General features: G+C 39.3%; 4 protein-coding genes across 4 annotated transcripts; 2 read left to right on the forward strand and 2 right to left on the reverse strand.

Annotated features, from left to right (window-relative positions):
- Positions 1–31: 31 nt before the first annotated feature.
- LOC110383698 (Bardet-Biedl syndrome 2 protein homolog) lies at positions 32–4556 on the forward strand. Its single transcript, XM_021344515.3, is given in 13 exon segments — positions 32–206; positions 346–523; positions 601–830; positions 908–1090; positions 1161–1365; positions 1517–1764; positions 1902–2087; positions 2176–2434; positions 2437–2523; positions 2526–2551; positions 3956–4119; positions 4192–4340; positions 4406–4556. Coding segments are annotated over 13 exon segments (2154 nt in total). The 5' UTR covers positions 32–77; the 3' UTR covers positions 4516–4556.
- LOC110383691 (SUMO-activating enzyme subunit 1) lies at positions 2684–3867 on the reverse strand. Its single transcript, XM_021344502.3, has one exon. The coding sequence runs from the start codon at positions 3776–3778 to the stop codon at positions 2753–2755; it is 1026 nt and encodes a 341-aa protein (XP_021200177.2). The 5' UTR covers positions 3779–3867; the 3' UTR covers positions 2684–2752.
- A 196-nt stretch (positions 4557–4752) lies between the features above and the next one.
- Orc1 (Origin recognition complex subunit 1) lies at positions 4753–8903 on the reverse strand. The gene is given in 12 exon segments (XM_064038141.1): positions 4753–5155; positions 5480–5565; positions 5568–5677; positions 6001–6263; positions 6540–6637; positions 6749–6921; positions 6999–7095; positions 7183–7308; positions 7311–7521; positions 7524–8102; positions 8215–8455; positions 8528–8903. Coding segments are annotated over 12 exon segments (2337 nt in total). The 5' UTR covers positions 8623–8903; the 3' UTR covers positions 4753–4897.
- A 254-nt stretch (positions 8904–9157) lies between these two features.
- On the forward strand, positions 9158–11064 carry LOC110370200 (protein AATF). Its single transcript, XM_021325948.3, has 2 exons — positions 9158–10056; positions 10142–11064. Exons 1-2 carry the CDS (start codon positions 9242–9244, stop codon positions 11037–11039), a joined length of 1713 nt encoding a protein of 570 aa, XP_021181623.3. The 5' UTR covers positions 9158–9241; the 3' UTR covers positions 11040–11064.
- Positions 11065–12588: the final 1524 nt, after the last annotated feature.

Below are 12588 nucleotides of genomic sequence, written 5' to 3' on the forward strand. Positions count from 1 at the left end.
GCAACGAAAATTTAGAAGACACTGAAAAACAAAACAGCTTGATCAAAACAAAACACGAATACTTAATTAACTTTAAAATGCAGCTATCGACAGTTCAACCTGTGTTTAAGTTGGAATTAAATCATAAGGTCACGCCAGATGTGGTGACCATTGCAAAATATGATGGAACACATCCCTGTCTCACAGCGTCTGCTGGATATGATAAAGTTAATATTCATAGAGCGATAAAAACATTAGCTTCATGTAGTTTTGATATTATTTTCCTCTTTACCTACTTTTATTCCTAGCATTGACGAATAATCTTTTACGTTTTAATAAGAGTAATTCCTATTTAAAAACTTCTAGATTATAATTCATCACCCACATGGCGGAGTGGCCAGTGGTCGTGCGCAGCGATCACAGGCTCATAGCGAGGTCTCAGAACTGAACCTTAGCCAGGCCATCATAGCGCTCGCGGCCGGACCTTTGCGACCTGACACTGGCAGAGATATGCTACTTATTGGATCACCTACACAGATCCTAGGTTTGTGCTATCAGTTATGTGCGACTATACGGCCATCTCTCTCAGCTAAAATTCAGTCACCTCATGATTGATTCCAGCTTACGATGTCCATGACAATACGGACCTCTTCTTCAAAGAGGCTCCCGATGGCGTTAACGTGATCATAGCCGGGTTCTTTGGTAAGCACACAGAAACCCTAGCTATTATCGGTGGGAACAGTTCTGTGCAAGCCATTGATTGGCAAGGAAATGAAGTCTTCTGGAATGTTGTTAGCGGTAAAGTTTGCGCTATGATTACTTTTGATTTTGATAAGGATGGGGAGAATGAGGTAAGAAAAAATGGTCAGTTAGTCATCCATTATTGTTTTATTAAAGAACTCATTTGTTGACTGTACCCTCCTTGCAGCTCCTCATAGGATGTGATGATTCATTCATTAGAGTCCTAAAGAACAATCAGTTCATTGCCGAAATTGCTGAAACGGGCCCTATACTGTGTCTGTCTCCCGTAAACGAAGTAAGGTTCGCTTATGGACTTGCTAACGGTACCATTGGAATTTATGAAGAGGGGATACGACTTTGGCGAGTTAAGGTAGGCTAGCATTCGAGATCAAGATACATGGGCACAATAAAAAGTTATTGACGCCAAATCTGTTTCACAGTCCAAGCAAAATGCACTAGCACTTCAATGGTCAGGAGAAACCTTAGCATGCTGCTGGTCAAATGGTCGCATTGACTGGCGCGAGGGCAACACGGGACGGGTGTTACGCAGAGTGCAGATGCGGGCCAATGCAGCAGCAATGTTGCTGGCGGACTACCGCTCCGTAGGTGCTCCTGATCTCGTCTGTGTCTCCGACAGAGGCGAGGGTAAGCGGATCTTTTGATTGTGCCTAGGCATTTTAAAGCCACGTTGTCTAAAAATAATGGAATTTCACTTGACTTGAACCCTTCAGAGGGACAGCAATAGGTTCCGAAATACCCTAGTTCAAAAATAACAGTCCAATATCTTAACCAACAGTATTAGGATACCCACCTTACCAAGAGAATACTGGCTTCAACTCGGCATCAAAGAACATGGCTTCTGAAGAGGACAGGCTGGCCATAACCGAGCTGTTCAATAAGAAGCAGGCCCTCATGGTAGAATTGCAGCATTACGAGGCTAACGCTGCCAGTGGAAGTGTTAGCCTGGAAAACCTGGAGCGACCTGCTTCAGCTATGCCTACAAACACGAGGCTGCAGGTGGCTGTTCTGCATACCGTAGATGAGGTATGTAAAAACTTTGTAATCTTTATATGTGATAGTTTAGACTTTAGAATAACCTGCATGGTTCAAGTAACTGCCAAAAATAGATGATTAATTTCCGTTCTTCCCAGCTTGGTCTTTTACTGTGAGTCTAATTTTAGGGCTGCCTGCAACTAGCAGTATCAACGAACAATGAGACGATTGTTCGTGCAGCTCTCGTATTGGCGGAGGGTATCTTTGAGACCGGGGAGACATTCGTGCGACACCCGCATCCTTCTAAACTCAGGTCTTTGCTCCATGTGCCTTTGCGACCACCACGCGATGTGCCCGTTGATGTTCATATCAAGGTAAGTCAACTGTGGCCTTCGGCGGATTGATCGCGGATTTTTTTGCTGGTTAGAAAAAAAACCTAAAGACCCTTTTATTATGATGCAGGCTCTGATTGGTTACCCAGATAGTGAACAGTTTCATATTTTCGAGCTGACAAAGCAGCTTCCGAGGTTCGCCATGTACCAGTTGATCAACAAGGAAGTACGTAACAAAGGGAGCAGCTACGTAACTTTCCGAATTACCGAAAGGGTGCAAAGAATCTGTATTTGGGTGAACCAGAACTTCCTTCTTGATGAAGAATTGGACCTGGAGTCAGAAGAGACTAAGGAATTGCATGTGAATCTTCTGTGTTTGAGAGACCAGTCGTTTTGTTCCTGGACTTTGGAGCTGATGGACAAGTGAAGTTCAACACCCATGACATAAGACTGGCTGGAGATCTGATACAGAGTCTAGCTCTTTTTTGAATTTAGCTGATTTACAGGTTTGTCTATTCATTAGATAGCATATTTAATATTTAGATGATACATTTAAAGATGACATCAGCATATTATTCTAGAAAATTGCAAGTGCTAGGTAATTACACAAAGGAGCTAAATAAACATAACAAATACCATTGAAATGTACTTAATAATTTATTAAACTTAAATCGAAATTGCTTACAATCTACACTGAATAATGAATCTCACTGGCCGTACAGTTCAACAAAACCAACGCACTTAACTGGGTTGAAGAAAAACATATTGTTGTGAGGAGGTTCTCTCTGGCTTACAGCCTTTACTACCTCCTGGCCAATGACTCCTCCGATCACGGCAGCTGCACCAGAGACAGTGCCAAATACATCAAGAAGTAATGCATCTACAATAAATCCAGCTGGCAGTGACAATTCCTTCACAAGCTCATCCCTCATACGTAACAGAATTTTGGTATCTTCTTTCCTCTTAGCCGGGTCTGGGTTCCTATTGTATTCATCTTTGAAACGCAGTAAGATCTTCATAACAAAGTACGATGGATCGCCGCGCCGTAGTCTAGAGCGCATCTCAGGCTTCATCCAGTCCACAGAAAGAGCATTCTGCAGTGGAACATAAATAGCTCTGCGTTTGACAGTTATACTGACAGTTTCGCGAGCATTCTTCTCTGCTTCATCTGACCCTCGTTTGATGGCTTTGTGTTGAACAATTTCTTCGGAGTATTCGTGGTCGACGAGGTCAGCAAACATGTATCCGTACATGCCCCAGACATCGCCACACAGGAATTTCTTGTTTCTGTCGCGGCAAGCGTTGTTTATACGCTCAAGTTGTTCTTGCTTCAAGCCTGTTGCACAGACGATATCATACTCTGCGAAATAACTATCGGGCAGGTTATCAACAGACTTCGTCTCCGCTGTAATCTCTACCATTGGGTTCAAAGCCCTTGCCCTGGTTAGTGAGGCTTCCGCTCTGTTCTCTCCGATTTTATCAGGTGGAGCCAAAAACTGCGAGTACAGATCTATTTCCTTCAGCTTCTCATTGTCTAACAAACATACACTCTTTACACCGGACAAAATAACATTCTTTGCAATTTCAGCGCCGAGGCCCGCTATTCCGATGATTAAAACTTTCGATGCACGTAACCTTTTCTGAGATTCCAGTCCCCACAGACGGATTTGACGGTCGTATTGTTCCGCTTCCGCTTCAGACAATTCAATATCGTTGTTTTCAACCATTTTCATACAATTATTTTAACAAATCTTCAAAACCCGGTTCCTGCTATTCACAGAATTTGACAACTCCCCCACGCCGGCAATAACTGACGCGGCGCCATTGTTATCGAATAGAGACGTCAACTGCAAAATCGACTAAAAATGTACCATAGACAAACAGTATTAGCGGGAACTTTTAAATTTCAGTCCATTGCCCAGTTTCCCGAAGCCGAAAAGAAACTTCGTGAAGAAATGGACCATGTGTCTCAAATAGGGGAGATGCGGTCTCGGTTAGCTGCTGAGACGGCAGAGCGAGCACAACTTATAACAGCTTTATTGCCTGCTGCTCAGGACGCGGCTGCATATGATTTGTATGTTTTTATTACCAAAAGTATAACTCTGAACAAAACACAAGAAATAAATAAATCAAATTCAATTTTCAGAAAAGAAATGTTAAATCGTTACAAAGAAGTTGTTATGCTGAATGAGGAACTACTTACGGGTTGTTATATCAGACGCTCAACACAAGAGCAAGCAGTCATTGCTCTCAAGAGCTTGCACACTATCTTACAGCAGGCTGTTAGACTTCGAGGTAATATTGATGATGAATACAATTTTTAATTAATTTTCAAACCACTAACACTAAATTTTTTCCAGTTGGTAAATACGGCAAGGCAGTAGTAGCAGCAAGTAGAAAAGCAGTACAAGACAATAATATTGAAGCTCTTATCAAGATAATACAAGTTGGGGATTCATCAATGATATAACTTTTTCAAAAATACTTTGTTATTTAATTCATGTATTTAAAAAGTACATTAAACTTATTCTAGTCAGTCAGTTTCTGAACAGATCATATTACTATATACCTAATTGTTTTCAGTGTGAAATTATTTATTTAAAAAATATAAATGATTTATTGTAATTTAAATTGTACTTTTATGGTAAGTCTATAAAAAAAAAACAAAAACTATTTGAGTTGGTACCAAACATAAGTTTTTTTTTGCATATTCGAAGATTGTTCCCTTTAGTTAAGTGCCTACTCAAACGGCGTATAGTCAATGCAATTAATATGAATAAAAATTAAGGATTTTTATAAACAAAAAGAATGGCGCGCTCTGTAGTTAATCGTAAATCACAACAGTAGTATAATCAAACAATAATTTGCTTTGTGGCATAATGTACGTCATCAGCACTGATATTCAGTAACAGCCTGGGTTCAGCTGGTTTAGGTTCTAGTAACAAAAGTCTTAGCGCGGCCAGCCTCGTACATATAGCTTGAGCTTGGGACGGCGTTGGCGCGCGGATAGAAGGCGCTGTCTTGTATGGACGACCGTCGAGGGCAACTATGGCGGCTGCTGTTTGTAAAGCGCGGGAAAGTGTCGTTTCGTCTGAGCCTGTTCTTTCCACCTGGAGAAAATTGAAAGGAAATATTTTAGGAGAGGAACATAGATAGAATACCAAATAACACTGTATATCTAGTTTTCCCGCGGTATCACCCACATCCAGTAAGAACGTATGCCCATATCCAGTTAAATACAGCCTATGTTACTAGGGTTAATAAATAATAGCGCAGATTTCCAACTGTGAAATAATTTTTCAAATCGGTTCAACAGTTTTGGAGCCATTAGGGTACCAACAATTTAAAATATTAGTATAGATTTTGCCTTGTTATGTCTGGTATAACCTTTCGTCTAGTTGGGCATGGTGTTTATAAGGAGTTAGACATCTCACCTCAGCAGCCACAGCCCTCAACATGAGCCTCTCAGCAGGCGAGCAGTTCCGTATCGCGCGTACTGCGGCACTGGACGCGGCTTCCCTAGGGCTTGCTGCACCTCCTTCAGCCCCGCGCCCTCTGGCCCCGCCAGTTCTAGAGCGCGAGAGCATAGAGCTAGCGCCCGTCGAGCGTCGCCCGATACTGCTGCTACTTTTCTATAAAGTTAAATATTTTTTAGATTTGGAAATGTCAGATTACCAGAGCATGCACAGTGTAGAATCTACACTGTAGATGTTTCAGGATATTTATGTCTATCGCCTGATCCGTAAAAACAATAAATAATTAGTTTTGCTTGCAAATGGTAACTTTGCTGATTATACTGTGAGATTTGACAAAAAAACTACTCTGTTAGCAAAACCAATAGTTTTTTTTTTAGGTACCGGATATATCCTATTATATGAAGTACATGCATAGGTTTGGAGTATAAAGTAATTGAATTTGAAAACCTGTAAACGTTAAATAGCTAATTCATACAAACCTAGCAATAAGTTGAACAGCATCAGCAGTGACATTAGCACCAGCCAGTCTCAAGGCCACAATATTCTGCAGCTGCGTATGAGTGTAGGGCGGGAAGGTGAGGCGCGTGAGGCCGAGGCGCGACGCCACGCGCGCCGCCAGCGCTCGCTCCGGCAAGTCCATTGTGTTGGCGACCGCGAGCACTGTGAGGAGGGCCGTGTTGTGGGCTGCCCACTCCATTATGCTGTAGAGGACGTCTTGACGACGGGTGCAGAGCGCGTCCAGCTGAAAGATACATATTGTTGCATTCAATGTATGGTTGCTGAGTAGGATTGTTGTCTGAAGTTACATTACAATAGTGTAACTGCTGCCTTGGAGGAGGAGTCAAAACGACCTTTGGAGAAGCAGTTTTTTGATGGGAACTAACTAAACATTTTTATGTGATGATTTACAAATATTAAAGAGACTATGTACTTTAAGATATTAATGTATTTACAAATATTAAAGAGACTATGTACTTTAAGATATTAATGTAACTCAATAAAGTATGTAATATGTTACCTCATCAACAAGCAATACTGTAGGTGTCCTTCTAGGTCCAGGATTAGTGAATCTCTTCTCTAAAAGGGCGCAGGCTTGTTCCCATACTACAGATTTACCTACAAGATAGAAATAATATTGATTAACTGAATATGTTCTGTTTTCGTTGGCTATAAAGTCACAAGTATTTAAAACTAAATATTTTATGGAAATGAAAAATTCTATCATACCAGTAAGCTGTTTATATATCTGCACATAAGCTTGGCGAGGCTCTGCTATCCTCATGCCATTGACCTCTACCAGTTGAAAGTCTGGCAAATCTACTTCTTCTTTCAAATATTTTAGAGCTGAACACACGGTTGCTGTCTTGCCTGTGCCTGGTACGCCTGATATGTACATACATCTGAAAGAAATACACAATCAAGTGCTGAACTATGGTCATTTTAAATTTAGAAGAGAACTGATGTGTGAAAAACTTACCCACTGGTGCTATCAAGGAGTTTTGACCTAACAAATGACAGTATTTCTTCCATCTGACTTTCCCTGCCAGGTAGGGCCCTGTTTTCTTTGAGGAATTCTGCAAATGCAATACATTAAATCATAATTACAATTAAATAGGCCAGTATTTGAAGTATCATCATGAATTAATATTAAAAGTTCTTACCATCAACATTGTCGATGGAGTGAGCCCTATTATGTAAAGTTGGAGTAAGTTGGCTAGTCAATATTCTCTTAGTTACACTGCGTCTAGGTGTTTGAGCTGGTGTTCTAGTCCTAGGAGTTTTGGGGTCTTTGGAGTTTTAGGAGTGCGAGAAGAAATCTTAAAATCATCATCACTTTCAGACATTTTACGAGCAGTCCTTCTAGGCGTTCTCTTTACTGGTGAAACTTCAGGCTCCTGATAATTAACTGTTGCCTTTGTTCTACCTGATCTAGTTGTAGGAGTACTTCTTTCTTCATCTTCAAACACTAAAACCTTTTTAGGAGTCTCCTCTTTGTTATTTTAGATATTGACTGCTTTCTTTTTGGAGTGGTTGGTACATGCTGTCTTATGATGAGAGTTGGTAGTTCATCATCAGAGGTTTCCTTAAGTTCCATAGACAAAACATCCTCAATGGTATTTTTAGATAACTTCTTAGAACTCTTTGGTGTTTCTGTAACTTTTTTGGGAGTAGTGGTTGGTGTACCTTTTTTAGGGGAATCCTTTTCGTTTTTGTCAGCTAATATTGCTCTTTTGAGTAGCAGTTTTGTACCGTCATTTTTGCTGATACTCCAGTTCTTTTCAGAGAGGGATACTCTACTCATTCTTTTGACTAAGCTGCTTGGCGTTTTTGGTGTAGCTGTCTTAGATGGAGTTTTATTAGGTGTGTTTAGTAATGCTAAAGCTTTTCTTTCTTGGTCTAGAACTGGTTCAATTAATACTTTACGTCTGCCCATAGCCATAAGGCGGTATCTGCATATGTAGTTGTATGGTTTACTATCACCTTCATCCACGTCTTTTGTAAATGTGAGGGTAATGGTACACTTTTTGAAGAAAGTTTCAATTGACACATCTTGGTTGAATGGACGATGGTCTTCTATTACCTGAAAATGAAGTTACACAATTGATATACAAAAGAAGATCGTTATTTTATGTTGTAAAAATATATCCAAAGTACCTATTTGTTCATACAAGACTTAAATAAATATAACTCACCTCCTTTTCGTGAAAACTTATGGGCTCTATGTTATTGAAGCACCAATTTGGCAGGTCACCGGGTCTCGAGTACCACTGAACTTTGGCTCTAAATGGATCACTGGAGTTGGAACGGTCCTCATAAAGAGATATAATTCGCGCCGCATCACAACCAGTCTCCGTATCGGGTTCCGCCGCATCAGCATTTGAAATAAGAACGTAATCTCCAATCCCAGCTATGATATTACCGAACTGAAACTTTCTAGTAAAAGTTAATTTATGATACGAAGGCTCACGGATATTGAAACAGTTTGGGATTTGCAGGTTAACTTACTCGTAGTGATGAAATGATGGGGTCAAACTTTGTGGATCATTTACTTCCTCACTTAACCACGTTACGAGTTTCGTCATAACTCTTTTTCTGGGCATTTTGGATAATAATTCGCTATTTATTGTGCTTGGAACTTCAATATTTTCTTTAATAGAAATGTTGTTACCGTTGTGTCAAATTAATTGTCAATGTTTGCCGTTTCCCGCCAATTGAACGGATTGGTGGTCTGAATGGCATTGTTTACAGATGTAGGTGCACACAAAGTTGTAACTATTTGCAAATGTGCAAAATAGCAAATAACTTTATGCGTTTTTGTTTCAGTAACCGAGTTCTACAGCCATAAAACGAAGCCAACCTTATCCGTAGCCCGGGTTCAGAATTCTTTTCGATGCTACAAAAAAATGATATGAATATGCAGCGTTTACAGAACTACTAACTAACGTTAGTGCTAACGTTATTACAATGTTTACTATAAAATCTTAAACATAATTTGCTTCGCAACTATTCAATAAAATTATGTGTTTGTTTAATATTGGTTATAAATTAACTGATTTTATTTTCTTGAATTAAGTAGTGAATTATCATTTAATAATTTTTGTTTCTTCGTAAACGTTTGGCATAGCGAATGCGTGACAATTGGCAATATGTCAAAGAAATGTCATAACACAGAAACACGTGAAGTTATTTGTTGGTTAAAATTACTATTATAACTCCAAAATGAAGATAAAACAGAAGAAAACACCTCAAAAACTGTTATCAGACAAAATAGCTGATGCTCTGACGGTAAAGCCACGTGCTGATATAGAAGATGACCAAGTTTTCGGCACAAAACCGAAAACTGTTACTCGTGCAGATTTGGGCTCATCAGACAGTGAAGTGGAAGCCGCTATTAGTGATTTTCGTAAGAGAAATGTAGGTTTACTGAGTGAGGTTAGTAAGAAGTATGAGGGTCAAGTCGTATCCCGAAAAGATCTTGAAGAATCGGCAGAAGACGACAGTTCCGATGATGATGATACACAACTATCCAAGTCAAATAAAGACTTTTCAATGGACTCCGATGAGTCGGGCTCAGGGATTGACCTATCTAAAACAATGACTGCGGATGAGCAATTCGATTCAGAGGATTCTGAGGGTGAAAGTGATGACTATAGCATCACTCAGTTCCGGAAACAATTGAATGCCGATTCTGATGATGACAATGAAGGTAGCGGTGATGACGCCAGCAATGACGATGAAGACGATGATGATGAGGGCGAAGGATATGATATCAGTGCAATGGAGGAACCAATGAAGGAAACTTTTGAACATGTTAAGAAACAGAACAATTCGGAAGAAGCTAAGAAAGGCAATTGTGTTAGAAATCAGTTGCTACTGTGGGAGAGCTTGCTGGAGATGAGGATACATCTGCAAAGATGTGTGAACACTGCCAACCAAATGCCTATGCCTGAGGTCTTTACAGAATTGAAGGAGAATGAAGACTTTTTGGAAGAGACCAATGCCACTAAAACTAACATCACTAATGTGTTAGACAAGTAAGTTTACTTACTATTAATTAACTCAATGTATATTTAATATTCCTAATATAATGTTTATTAATTAATACCTTTTTATTTCCAGGTTACTCACACTCCAAAATTTACTTCTAAGTAAATATCCAGAGACAAAGACTCTTTGTAACAAAAAACTCAGCAAGCAGGCAGATGCCAAGCAATCCGCTAAAGAAGAAAGTGACGAAGAAATACCAAGTGATACGGATAATGAGGAGATACCATCTGACACGGATGCTGAGGAAGATTCTCCTAAAGAAGTTAAAACATCTACAAAGAATAAAACTCCTCCAGTTAAGAAACGTAAACTGGAAGACTACGAAAGTGATATATCAACCACACACAAAGCATTCAAATCATTCCGAGACACTTCAATTCAAAAATGGAATGACAAAACACGTCTTGCAACAGCTACCAACATAAAGAACACGCCAACTAACACAATCCTTCAACAAATATCATACATTCTTTCTGACAGAGAGAAATTGGTCAGACGTACACAGCTAAAGAGGTCTGAATATGACATTATCGGTTACAAAAAGAATGTTCCAGAAGAAAGCAATCCTGATAATGAAGAAGTCAATCCAGTAACAAGAGACAGGAAAGACAATGATGAATATATCCCAGAAATATTTGACGATAGTGATTTCTATCATCAGTTGCTAAGAGAGTTAATTGAATGCAAGTCAGCTGATATTTCAGACCCAGTACAGTTGAGTCGGCAATGGATTGCATTGCAGCAAATGAGGAGTAAAATGAAAAGGAAAGTTGATACGAAAGCAACAAAGGGAAGGAAGATTAAGTATGTTGTTCATAATCAGTTGGTGAATTTTATGGCACCTGAAAAATCAGTATCTTGGACAGATGAAAGCAAGAATGAATTATACAGTTCTCTGTTTGGCAAATTGTTTGAACAAAGTAATATAGGTTTAAATGCTAATGTTAATGGCCTAAAGTTAAAAGATTAAATAAAACATTTATAATACTTAGAAATGTATTTTCTTATTTAGCAATTGTTATCTCTTTCTTGATTGAACTGAATGAAGTTTGACTTTGAAACTTGATCTAAACAAAAGTAATTGTGTGTAACTATAGAAGTCTATAATTTGTTTCAACTAATCAGAAGATAATTTTATTTATTACAAACTATCTACAGAGTTTACTTAGAATTGCTAATAGAATATTGGCAATTCTAATAATTTTATCTTGCCACCCCTCAACTGGCATAGAACATAGGTATAACGAAAATTAACCTGGGGCTTGATTATGCTAAGTTAATAATGTGACAATTGGATAATAATTGAATCTCCTTAACAGTTTTAACCTTTAATGTTTGACAGCTAAACCAGCAAACATCATATCTACACCCAACATAAAATAGATCTCTATAAAAATACAGCATAACAAATAAATCCATAAACCCGAGAGCTTCCGGGAGCATTGCGTAAGGCTCGGTGCTAGCGTGACGGGCACGTGCGCTCGCGCCGCCTGTGTTCATGTGGCGGGCGGGTGCGCTTTCAGATAATGCCGATATGTCTACAGCGGAATTTTTACATCGAACGGACTGTGGACTGAGATTTTCAAAGTCATTGCGACTTCTACGTGGAGGGTTGGTTACTGGCAGTGCGTGTAAGTTTTGGCTTATGTTTAAACACCACCCTAAAAAGTACCTATTTTACTACCAAAAAAATTCTAAACGGTTACCAAAATGGATAAATGGTCACCAAATAACGTTTCCAAAAATATTATTAGATAAAACCATTTTTTCGTATTATTGACTACTAAAAAAATATATGGACGCCTTTAAAATACACTTTAGACCAAATATTATATATTGTCACTACTTAGATGTTACCAATTATGTAATACCATGACTCCTAATTTGGTCATTTTTGTTAGACTAAAAAAGCTAACGATCGCTAGAATATTTCCCAAATACCAATTAATATACTAGGGTTCCCAAACGTAAGTCGCTTATTTATTGTTATATGAATTTGTGTGTAACTCAGTAGTAAAATGTAAGCACGCAACATGCAGCAAGCATGGCTTCTGTCACGGCTCCGGCGCTGCAGGGCTCCGGCGGTCCCATGCGAGCTTATCGTCGCAGATGGTTTTCACGCTCACCACCGCAGCTTCGGCTTGCTGGCCGGCTCCGCCGACCAGCCTCAGCCGCAGCGGCGAGCCTTAAAACTACCTGCGCCTCAGCTCGCAGGCCGCGTCGCCCCTCCGCGCCTACTCGGTTTTGAATTGCACTCTAGGGGTAGGGCAGACAAGACTACGTGGAGTCGGTTTTGCAGCGATTCGTTTTCGTCACTAACTTTTTGGTAGTAATATTAATCTTTTAGTTGGATAGAATTTGGTTACCATTAATCCATTTTGGGAACCAAAAATAATATTTGTGCGAGATTTGCGATTTTTGTGATGTTATTTTATTTTTTTTGGATCATAGCATTATATATTTTAGTGCCTTTTTAATAAAGTCAATTAAATTTTTTTGGAGTTGTTTATTTTATTTGG

Source organism: Helicoverpa armigera, chromosome 15 (assembly GCF_030705265.1).
Source record: "Helicoverpa armigera isolate CAAS_96S chromosome 15, ASM3070526v1, whole genome shotgun sequence".
Classification (NCBI taxonomy): Eukaryota; Metazoa; Arthropoda; class Insecta; order Lepidoptera; family Noctuidae; genus Helicoverpa; species Helicoverpa armigera.